Genomic DNA, 12,069 nt, shown 5'->3' on the forward strand with positions numbered 1-12,069 from the left:
TTGGCCACTGTCTTCATTGCTCCCTTTATTTTTTTATCAGATCGTCCTATAAATGTTCATCACTGTCTTCTTCGAGTTTACGCTTCAATTCTTTCTGAGCATCAGCAAAAGAAAGCAATCTTGGTTGATTTAGTTCGCTACAATCGCATGTCTTGAGCACGGCATCAGTCCGACATTTTGTTGAGTGAGCGAGGAGAGGAGCCAGGCAAACACTGGGACAGTAACCCAACCAAAACGTTCAAATAAAGGACTGCCTCATGATGTAGATGGGGTTCCTAGCTATGAATAGAATCCAGAAAGATTCCCCAAGCTAAAGCTACCAGCATTTTTGTCAGCGAACTGGACGCAAAGCAGGGAAAAGTCAGAATATTTTGATGACGAGTTATCTCGTCATTGTGGCAGCGAAGCATAATATGCTTGCCATGACGAGTTATCTCGTCATATAGTCAGCCTAGGGGTTAATACGCAAGTATTTAACTAATGAATCGGAGTAGATGAGATTTTCTCTTATGCAATAACAGTATTACAGTTTTGAAAGTGTCTGTTGTTGTCTTTGTTTCAAATTAGTTTATTTATTGAAGACCAGAACAATTCTTCTGAAACACATGCCTCCATGTCACAAATCCGCCATTTTTTTAACCCGCTTTATTCAATTAAAATTCCAATTTCTGACTACAAAAACCAAAGCATCAATTGAATCTTTGAGATTTTATTTTTCCAATACAAATCACACACAAAAATCTCATCAAGAACATTTATACAGCAAATATACATGAAATATAAAACTAAATAAAATGATGACTTCATTTGTTTTCGATTAATGCTGGTCATACTTGCACTGATCAAAACAAAAATCTGGTTGCCTCATATTTTTTTCCACCATGTGCAAAGCTTCACATATTCTGCTTTCTCAGCCAGGCCAGACAGCTTCCTAGAACTGGTCAAGCTAAGCTGGCATGGACCATGTGGTCAGTTATTGGCTGCTGGCATGGACTATGTGATCAGTTATTGGCTGCTGGCATGGACTATGTGATCAGTTATTGGCTGCTGGCATGGACTCTGTGATCAGTTATTGGCTGTTGGCATGGACCATGTGATCAGTTATTGGCTGTTGGCATGGACCATGTGATCAGTTATTGGCTGCTGGCATGGACTGTGTGATCAGTTATTGGCTGCTGGCATGGACTGTGTGATCAGTTATTGGCTGTTGGCATGGACTGTGTGATCAGTTATTGGCTGTTGGCATGGACTGTGTGATCAGTATTGGCTGTTGGCATGGACTGTGTGAATGCATGGACCATGTGATCAGTTATTGGCTGTTGGCATGGACCATGTGATCAGTTATTGGCTGCTGGCATGGACTGTGTGATCAGTTATTGGCTGCTGGCATGGACTGTGTGATCAGTTATTGGCTGTTGGCATGGACTGTGTGATCAGTTATTGGCTGTTGGCATGGACTGTGTGATCAGTTATTGGCTGTTGGCATGGATTGTGTGATCAGTTATTGGCTGTACAGCACACAAGGATGACTGACAGGAGTGGAGAGGTCTGTTGCTGTTACAGATTGCTGAGAACCATGTGTAAAACCCATTGAACACCACTGTAACTTGTACAAGTTTGAATGTGTTCCTCTGCTTTTAGTTTCATGTGGAATTGAGAGGATGGGACAGCCAAACACAAAATGATACAGTGGAATTGTACTGGAGTAACTGTGTGTTGCATTTCTGAAATATATGTCACAACATTTGGCATAATTTATAAACAAAAGTTGTTGTTTTTTCACAGGCAAGAGAATGTTCCAGAACTTAGAACATTCTGCATAGTATTTCAGTTCAGTGTATAGGATGATAAATATAAGATAGAAATTGTCACATTCCTGTCATGTATTCTGAAGGGTCTTGTTTAGCCTATAACATCTGATTCATTTTAAAGCTATTTTCTGATACCATCTTACAAACTTAGACAAAAACTGCCCGCAGAATCAGCTGAGAATTCTTTTTCATGCTCTGGCAGGCAGACCTACAAACTCATTTTGAGTCCTGTTTGTGTTGAGTTGGATAAAGATATTTTATGAAGATTTTCTTACCTTTTTCAAGAAGCAGAGAAAAGTGTGTGTGTGTGTGTGTGTGTGTGTGTGTGTGTGTGGGTGGGTGGGTGTGTTAGAAAATATGGAAAAACAAAAACAAAACAGAATCAGGTGGTGAGGGTAAAGCAGATCCTGTGTGCTCTAATCCTGAACTTGAGGTCAGTAAAGCCAGATCCCACAGACAAAGCTACACAGTGAAGTACAGATCACACTGTCGCTATGACGATGAACAGCAAAGTCTGTTTACACAGAGGGCACAACTACAAGCAGACAGAACTGTAGTGCTGTTGGAAATACAACAGTTGGAGCAGGAACTGGAACGCATGGAAGCTGATGTACAGTCTGCAGGTGTGTACACCTGTTTTTGTCAGACATAACAAGGTTGTCTCCCTTTCAAAGGATCTTTGAAAGGTCAAACCCCTCCACATTCCCTTTAATAAAAAAAAAAAAAAAAATGTTTGTGATCAGTATGATTTGTGAATAAAGAAATTTGTATTCAAAGTATACAGAACATAAATGATATTCTGTATAAAACAGGTGGAACTGATACTATGCACTCGGAGAGGAGAAAAATAAAGGCAGGCGAATCATGACTTCAGACACAAGCATGGAATTGGAAGAATGGGTAAAATATAAGGAAGAAAATGATCATTTGCAGTCTGTTGTGCAAATATACTCTCACCAGCCCTTAGCTTCATTGCAAAGTCTGGGTCCACTAGTTCTAGACCTATCTGTCTGTCCATAGTTTTTCATTTCAAGCCTTCAACTTCATTGAAAAGTCTGGTGCGTAAGTGAAGCAGTGACTTGGACAGCAGTAGTGGTATTGCTCCTGACAAGGAAGTGAGGGTCAGTGGCTTTGTGTCCTGCACCAGACCAGGAAGTGAGGGTCAGTGGCTTTGTGTCCTGCACCAGACCAGGAAGTGAGGGTCAGTGGCTTTGTGTCCTGCACCAGACCAGGAAGTGAGGGTCAGTGGCTTTGTGTCCTGCACCAGACCAGGAAGTGAGGGTCAGTGGCTTTGTGTCCTGCACCAGACCAGGAAGTGAGGGTCAGTGGCTTTGTGTCCTGCACCAGACCAGGAAGTGAGGGTCAGTGGCTTTGTGTCCTGCACCAGACCAGGATTTTTCCTTCACCCTCAACTGGTCTTCATAGTGCTAGTCTTTCACATCAGATGATAAACTGAGGTGTCATATTCTTTACTGTGTGACATTGCTAAGGTTTTAACGCATGACAAACATGTGTATGTGGATATGTCAAAGAACCCGGAATTAAGATTATACATGGCATGGTAGGAAATGTAGGGTCAGACTATACACTGAAGAGAACAGATCAGGTATGCAATATAATAGGCAAAAGTAGATAGCAAATCATTACTTTTAAATCCTCAGCTTCTGTTTCAGCAACAAGTAGTAATCCTCACCATCCAGCAGTAGCATTAGCGTCTTGGTACCTCTTGCTGTCGTCCACACAACATTTTGTGCTTGTTTCAAGAGCCCTGTCCATATGGCATTTTGTGCATATTTCAAGAGCCCGGATGGTTCAGATATACTACAGGGTGCCCACGAAGCTTATATCTAAACAGAAGTAGCATGTCCTCAGGATATACACTTGCTGCTGTTGATGTCTACACAGTGTCAGTTTGTACTGTCAGCTGTTGTGAACTGTTGATGTATGTCTACACAGTGTCAGTTTGTACTGTCAGTTGTGAACTGTTGATGTATGTCTACACAGTGTCAGTTTGTACTGTCAGCTGTTGTGAACTGTTGATGTATGTCTACACAGTGTCAGTTTGTACTGTCAGCTGTTGTGAACTGTTGATGTATGTCTACACAGTATCATTTTGTACTGTCAATTGTTGTCAACTGTTGATGTATATCTGCACAGTGTCAGTTTGTACTGTCAGTTGTGAACTGTTGATGTATGTCTACACAGTGTCATTTTGTACTGTCAGTTGTGAACTGTTGATGTAAGTCTACACAGTATCAGTTTGTACTGTCAGTTGTTGTCAACTGTTGATGTATGTCTACACAGTGTCAGTTTGTATTGTCAGTTGTTGTCAACTGTTGATGTATGTCTGCACAATGTCAGTTTGTACTGTCAGTTGTGAACTGTTGATGTGTGTACACAGTGTCAGTTTGTACTGTCAGCTGTTGTGAACTGTTGATGTATGTCTACACAGTGTCAGTTTGTATTGTCAGCTGTTGTGAACTGTTGATGTGTGTCTACACAGTGTCAGTTTGTACTGTCAACTGTTGTGAACTGTTGATGTATGTCTACACAGTGTCACTTTGTACTGTCAGCTGTTGTGAACTGTTGATGTATGTCTACACAGTGTCAGTTTGTACTGTCAGTTGTGAACTGTTGATGTATGTATATACAGTGTCAGTTTGTACTGTCAGCTACTGTGAACTGTTCATGTCTACACAGTGTCAGTTTGTACTGTCAGTTGTTGTGAACTGTTGATGTCTACACAGTGTCAATTTGTACTGTCAGTTGTTGTGAACTGTTGAGGTATGTCTACACAGTGTCCATCTGCCAAGCAGATGCCTGACCAGCAGCGTAACCCAACACGCTTAGTCAGGCCTTGAGAGAAAAGAAAAAAAAAGGGGTGAATAAATAATAGATAAATACATTAAAAAAGAAAAAGAAAAAAAGTCTACACAGTGTCAGTTTGTATTGTCAGTTGTTGTCAACTGTTGATGTATGTCTACACAGTGTCAGTTTGTACTGTCAGCAGGTGTAAACTGTTGATGTGTGTCTACACATTGTCAGTTTGTACTGTCAGTTGTGAACTGTTGATGTATGTCTACATAGTGTCAGTTTGTACTGTCAGTTGTTGTCAACTGTTGATGTGTGTCTACACAGTGTCAGTTTGTACTGTCAGCGGTTGTGAACTGTTGATGTGTGTCTACACAGTGTCCGTTTGTACTGTCAGTTGTGAACTGTTGATGTGTGTCTACACAGTGTCAGTTTGTACTGTCAGCTGTTGTGAACTGTTGATGTGTGTCTACACAGTGTCAGTTTGTACTGTCAGTTGTGAACTGTTGATGTATGTCTACACAGTGTCAGTTTGTACTGTCAGTTGTGAACTGTTGACGTATGTCTACACAGTGTCAGTTTGTACTGTCAGCTGTTGTGAACTGTTGATGTGTGTCTACACAGTGTGAGTTTGTACTGTCAGTTGTGAACTGTTGATGTATGTCTACACAGTGCGAGTTTGTACTGTCAGTTGTTGTCAACTGTTGATGTATGTCTACACAGTGTCAGTTTGTACTGTCAACTGTTGCGAACTGTTGATGTATGTCTACATAGTGTCAGTTTGTACTGTCAGTTGTGAACTGTTGATGTATGTCTACACAGTGTCAGTTTGTACTGTCAGCTGTTGTGAACTGTTGATGTGTGTCTACACAGTGTCAGTTTGTACTGTCAGCTGTTGTGAACTGTTGATGTATGTCTACACAGTGTCAGTTTGTACTGTCAGCGGTTGTGAACTGTTGATGTGTGTCTACACAGTGTCAGTTTGTACTGTCAGTTGTGAACTGTTGATGTATATCTGCACAGTGTCAGTTTGTACTGTCAGTTGTGAACTGTTGATGTGTGTCTACGCGGTGTCAGTTTGTACTGTCAGTTGTTGTGAACTGTTGATGTATGTCTACACAGTGTCAGTTTGTACTGTCAGCTGTTGTGAACTGCTGATGTGTGTCTACACAGTGTCAGTTTGTACTGTCACCTGTTGTGAACTGTTGATGTATGTCTACACAGTGTCAGTTTGTACTCTCAGCTGTTTAGAACTGTTGATGTCTACACAGTGTCAGTTTGTACTGTCAGTTGTTGTCAACTGTTGATGTATGTCTACACAGTGTCAGTTTGTACTGTCAGTTGTTGTCAACTGTTGATGTATGTCTACACAGTGTCAGTTTGTACTGTCAGCTGTTGTGAACTGTTGATGTCTACACAGTGTCAGTTTGTACTGTCAACTGTTGCGAACTGTTGATGTATGTCTACACAGTGTCAGTTTGTACTGTCAGTTGTGAACTGTTGATGTATGTCTACACAGTGTCAGTTTGTACTGTCAGCTGTTGTGAACTGTTGATGTGTGTCTACACAGTGTCATTTTGTACTGTCAGTTGTGAACTGTTGATGTATGTCTACACATTGTCAGTTTGTACTGTCAGTTGTTGCGAACTGTTGATGTGTGTCTACACAGTGTCAGTTTGTACTGTCAGTTGTGAACTGTTGATGTGTGTCTACACAGTGTCAGTTTGTACTGTCAGTTGTTGTGAACTGTTGATGTATGTCTACACATTGTCAGTTTGTACTGTCAGTTGTTGTGAACTGTTGATGTATGTCTACACAGTGTCAGTTTGTACTGTCAGTTGTTGTGAACTGTTGATGTATGTCTACACAGTCAGTTTGTACTGTCAGTTGTTGTGAACTGATTCATGTGATGGACTGATACAGAGCTGGAGTACCAGAAAGAGCTGGAGGGAGTTCGGGACATGGGGCGCAGGACATGTTTGCTTCAGCTGTATTCCCATACATCTGACAACTTAAGTGCCAACCTGGACGCCTTCTCGGACAGAGTGCTGGCCAGAACTGATGTCCTGGTGAGCAGAAGGAAAGGGTAAGGCACTGGAGGGGGCATCATGGAAAGGGGAATGAATGTCAGTGAAGAGAAAGAAAAAAAAAAGGCGGCAAAATACATGATAAGTATGTGAATATGTACAAATAAACAGAATTACAAGAAAGAGCAATTTGTGTAGGAAAACTGCCCACAAAGGGGATTTAGAAATATAAGAGAAATATAAGGTTTATTCTGTTAAGGGCAAAAAGGCATACACTTATGGTATGATATCAGTTTTGGATTTCGTTAATTCTGTATCTGTATGCTGATGTGCAGTTTATTTTTTTCTTGTATGGATCTGCATGTCTTCGTCTTCTACCGTGTGAAGTCAGTCATTTGGACACTGCAAAGAACTGCATATGACTATAAAATTATTTATCAGCCTTTTTTCCCTTTTCTTTCTTTGGAAACTGCATGTATTGTAGATACACATCTGCAGCCAGTTCACTTTGTATACATTGATAAATGTATCACTAATTTGGTAACAACACTGCTAGTAAGAATTGGGCAGATATCAGTGTGTTTGCAGGATTGTTATTCACAGTTCACAGTGAAGATGTGCCGGTAACCAACGTTTTGTTGACAGAAGAAAAAAGAAGTGAAAATGTCCAGGAAGTTTTATCTGTAAAATATGTCAGTAACAAATAAAGGAGAGGGTTAACTGAAAAAATCTACAGAATACACTTCCATGTGGGAACAGCTCTTTTTGTCAGACGGTGTATGAAATGTGTGTGTGTGTGTGTGTGTGAGTGGCGTGTGTGTGTGTGTGTGTGTGTGTGTGTGTATGTGAGTGGTGTGTGTGTGTGTGTGTGGTGCGTGTGTGTGAGTAGTGTGTGTGTATGTGTGTGTGTGAGTGGTGTGTATGTGTGAGTTGTGTGTGTGTGTGTATGTGTGTGTGTGAGTGGTGTGTGTGTGTGTGTGTGTGTGTGTGTGTGTGTGGCCACAGGGTGGATACAGCGCTGCACAGCCAGCAGGAGGGCCAGGACACTGAGGGAAGGATGCCACAGCTGGAGACCTCCGCCTCAGTCAGTAATACTTTTTTTTCTTCTGTCTCTCTCCTTTTCGCCCCCCTCCCTCATTGTCATCACCTGTCTCCATGCTGATCTTTGTCCTGACCTTTCTCACTCTGCCTGCCCTCTCTGTCCTGATCTCTGTCCTGCCCTGTCTGTCCTGATCTCTGTCCTGCCCTCTCTGTCCTGATCTCTGTCCTGCCCTCTCTGTCCTGATCTCTGTTCTGCCCTCTCTGTCCTGATCTCTGTCCTGCCCTCTCTGTCCTGATCTCTGTTCTGCCCTCTCTGTCCTGATCTCTGTCCAGCCCTCTTTCCTTCTCTGTCCTGCCCTTTCTCAATCTGCCTGACCTCTCTGTCCAGCCCTCTGTCCTGATCTCTCTCCCTCTGACAAATGCATAGATGTGCACACACATTTTATATTGCTTACATACATACACAGGTGTGCGCACAAACACATGTAAACACGCATGCACACACACACACACACACACATGCACATGCACATGCACACACCATCCACACATGTACACAGGCATACAAGCACACGCGCGTGCATGCACACATACATGTAAAGGCTCCACACATAATGACACACAAACACACATTTTACCACTGCTCACATACATATACAGACTCATGGATACATACACACATACACACGCACATACACATGCACCATCCACACACACCACCCAAACACTTATACGGGTGTATACAAACACACACACAAATTATATGCATATGTTTGTGTGGGGATGTTTGAGTGAATTTTTTTTTTTTTTTTTTTTTAGTGCTATTGTAAAGCGCATAGAGCTTCAAGAATATGCGCTATAGCAAGAAGTCTTAATAAATAAATAAATAAACACACACACACACACACACACATGCGCGTGTGTGCACACACAGAGGCTTGCATTGAAAAAAATTCACGCGCACACACACGCTCACGTACGCGCACACACACACACACACACACACATATACCCACGCATGCGTGCACGCAACATACATTCCTTCAGGTACTTTCTTTCCTCAATAGCTCCAGCTTTGCAAGAGGTGTTGCTTATGGGCAGTTGAGAGTAACACTTGCATATTTTGCTTTACAGTAAGATGCAGAATTGTATTATTGTTTGTTTTCATAACAAAAAGAGTGTGATTTGTCTTTATTTGAATAAAACTGTAATTGACTCTGTTTTGTTGAGCCTGCGTAGTATTTCAGGCTTTGGTCTGGGCAGAAAAAAAATTTCAGGCTTCGGTCTGGGCAGAAAAGTTTTTTTCAGGCTAATTTCAGGCTTTGGTCTGGGCTGAAAAATAATTCAGGCTTGAGCAGGTCTCTCTGCTTGCACACCTGTGTATGTGTGTGTGTGTCTGTGAATTATACACACACACATTACAGTAACAGTTCTGTGTGACCTGACAGCGAGATGTGCGGATGTCCTGTGACCACATCAGCAGGTTCCTTCACCAGACACTGCAGGGGACCTTCAGCAAAGACAAGACCTCTTTGTGAGTTTGTGTTGATGTCTGTTGATCTGACGAATTGATTATGCTGTTTACTCTTTGGGGGGTTCTGTTTATTATATTCTGTTGTGGGTTTTCATATTCTTTCACTATTGTAGCATTTGTACCAGTTTATTTTTTGTACTGATTCAATGTATTTTATTCCAGTTTGTGTGACCAGTGTGGTAGCCATTTTTCTGGTAGTGGTGTTTAGTAGTGCCTGCTCCGGTTTAACGTACTTAGGACAACATGTACTTAGGACAACATGTACTAAACCTCCTACTTAACACAGTAATGGCATAGTCGCAGAGACAGAGTGAGTGAGCTTCACCCCCAGCTTGGAGATGGCTACCTCTTCCCTCCAACAACAGTCTCCCATGAATCTGCCGACACTGAAGACCTTGACAGGACTCACTAAAAGCACAGAATTGGAGGGGTATGGTAACTGAGGTCACCATGAGAGCAGGACATGAAAAGCCACATAACTTGGGACTTTTTTATATGGATGATAAAGAAGGAGGACGAGGATGACAATGATGATGACGATTCTGCTATGGAGGTCCATTTAGATTTGCAGCTATGCTTCCTGTCATTATGGTAATCCAGTGTTTACCAAGATGGAGAGATACAGACACTTGCAGTGTTAGTCAGAAAATTAGAGCAACACACCCAAAGATGCATCCATGAAGTGGATGATACACAGCTGTGTGGTCCCAGTCTTCCCAGTTAAGCCCATAGCATACTCAGTTATGGGTAAGAGCTGGCTGCAGGCAGAAAAATCCCACCTCCACTGGGATTCGAACCTGTGTTCTTCTTCTTCTGCGTTCACTCGTATGCACACGAGTGGGCTTTTACGTGTATGACCGTTTTTACCCCGCCATGTAGGCAGCCATACTCCGTTTTCGGGGGTGTGCATGCTGGGTATGTTCTTGTTTCCATAAACCACCGAACGCTGACATGGATTACAGGATCTTTAACGTGCGTATTTGATCTTCTGCTTGCGTATACACACGAAGGGGATTCAGGCACTAGCAGGTCTGCACATATGTTGACCTGGGAGATCGTAAAAATCTCCACCCTTTACCCACCAGGCGCCGTCACCGTGATTCAAACCCGGGACCCTCAGATTGACAATCCAACGCTTTAACTACTTGGCTATTGCGCCCGTCGAACCTGTGTTCTTTCAGCTGTCCGTCAGTGATGCAAACCACTTCACTACAAGGGCTTAAGTTATTTTTTTTATGTGTTAGTATGTGTATGCATGTGCTTATAATTCTTGACTTTTTGTTGGGAATGGTTAGGCATGTCAGTGGCCTGTATTGTTGTGCTGCAGTTGTACTTTTCCTATGTGTATTCTTGCAGTCAGCTGAACAAAGAACAGCTTTGGAAGCAAGTAGAGACCACTCTTAACGATCACAACATTGAGGAGATAGTGACTGCCCTTGTTTTCCAAAGCAAGCAAGAGGCGATGCTGCTCAGAGAACATACCATGAAAATCAACATTCAGAACGAGGCACAAAAACTGAGGTATCTGTCATTGCTGAAATTGCTGACTTTACTGTCTGGTGTATCAATATGTTTGTGTGTGGTGAGTAAATGTTTGTGTTCATGTACATGTTCAATCTGTACTGGAAAGTGTCTGATTCCGATAATCATAATGATGATTCTGATACACATGCACACATTTTATGTTGTGGATGTATTATTGCCCAATGGCCAGCTATTGCCTTGATGTGTTGAAATCTTTTTTGACTCACTTGTGTAAACAAAGTGAGTCTATGTTTTAACCCAGTGTTCGGTTGTCTGTGTATGTGTGTGTGTGTGTGTGTGTGTGTCCGTGGTAAACTTTAACATTGACATTTTCTCTGCAAATACTTTGTCAGTTGACACCAAATTAGGCATAAAAATAGGAAAAATTCAGTTCTTTCCAGTCATCTTGTTTAAAACAATATTGCACCTCTGGGATGGGCACAAAAAAAAAAAAAAAAAAAAAAAAATGAAGCCTAATTATATGCAAACTGCATTTACTGTTATATTTATATTTTTTTGTATTCTCTAAACTTGGCACTTTGATCTGATATTCTGACCCAACAACAAGAGCAGTCATTATTATCATTTTTTGTTCAAACAGGAACTTCTTTTGCTAAGCATGGAAGTTTTATTTATTTTGCAAACGTTTTGGTGCAGATAGTAAAAAAGGGAAATTACTCTGTAATTAATGCTAGGGGAGTTAATTGGCTTTAAACTGATCTTTCTCATCTTAAACATTACATCTTGAAATTATACTCAATACATAAAAAGCTTGGATTTTTTTTTATTTCTTAAGTGTATCACAAGTGAGTCTTGAAGGCCTTGCCTCTCTTGTTCTTTTCTCTTTCAAAGGTGAAAGGAAGAAAAACCTGTGTGGACCTTTCTGGTGGGGGACCGCGACAGGTGTGTTTGGTTCCTGCCTCCTGCTTGGGACCACTTTGATTTCTTTCAATAATCAGTGAGAATAATAATCCAGATGCAATGGAGGTCCATACTGGTGTGAAATATGAAAAGGCTGCATCATGTTTCCCTTTATAGTGTAGCAGGCCTAAAAGATCACACAACTGCAGTGTTGGTCAGAAAAAGTAACTAGCGGATGGAATATATATGTATCTAAAGAGGGTGGATATCTTTCCTTTTAAACCCGTTGTTAACTTCACTGTGGACAGATGTAGGAACTGACCAGTGCTGAATAATTCCACGGTGATACAATTTCTCATGATCTGAAATCTTATCTTAAATGAAGTCGCTGCAACATTTCCGAAAAACACTGCTCGGTTCAGTGAAGAACAGTCAAGAAAGTGCTTTTAACAAATAGCAT

At 41.5% G+C, this 12,069-nt stretch overlaps 1 protein-coding gene across 5 annotated transcripts in view; it reads left to right on the forward strand.

The window, feature by feature from the left end:
* Positions 1 to 12,069, forward strand: part of LOC143277480 (HAUS augmin-like complex subunit 5) — a 92,151-nt gene that overhangs the window by 9,557 nt on the left and 70,525 nt on the right. For all 5 annotated transcript variants that reach the window (XM_076582327.1, XM_076582328.1, XM_076582329.1 and 2 more), the window contains exons 5-9: positions 2,250 to 2,434; positions 6,546 to 6,708; positions 7,655 to 7,733; positions 9,139 to 9,224; positions 10,581 to 10,745. In XM_076582327.1, the coding sequence (XP_076438442.1) occupies positions 2,250 to 2,434; positions 6,546 to 6,708; positions 7,655 to 7,733; positions 9,139 to 9,224; positions 10,581 to 10,745 (678 nt within the window). The remainder of the gene's footprint in view (positions 1 to 2,249; positions 2,435 to 6,545; positions 6,709 to 7,654; positions 7,734 to 9,138; positions 9,225 to 10,580; positions 10,746 to 12,069) is intronic.

Source organism: Babylonia areolata, chromosome 34, assembly GCF_041734735.1.
Source record: "Babylonia areolata isolate BAREFJ2019XMU chromosome 34, ASM4173473v1, whole genome shotgun sequence".
NCBI classification, from domain to species: domain Eukaryota; kingdom Metazoa; phylum Mollusca; class Gastropoda; order Neogastropoda; family Buccinidae; genus Babylonia; species Babylonia areolata.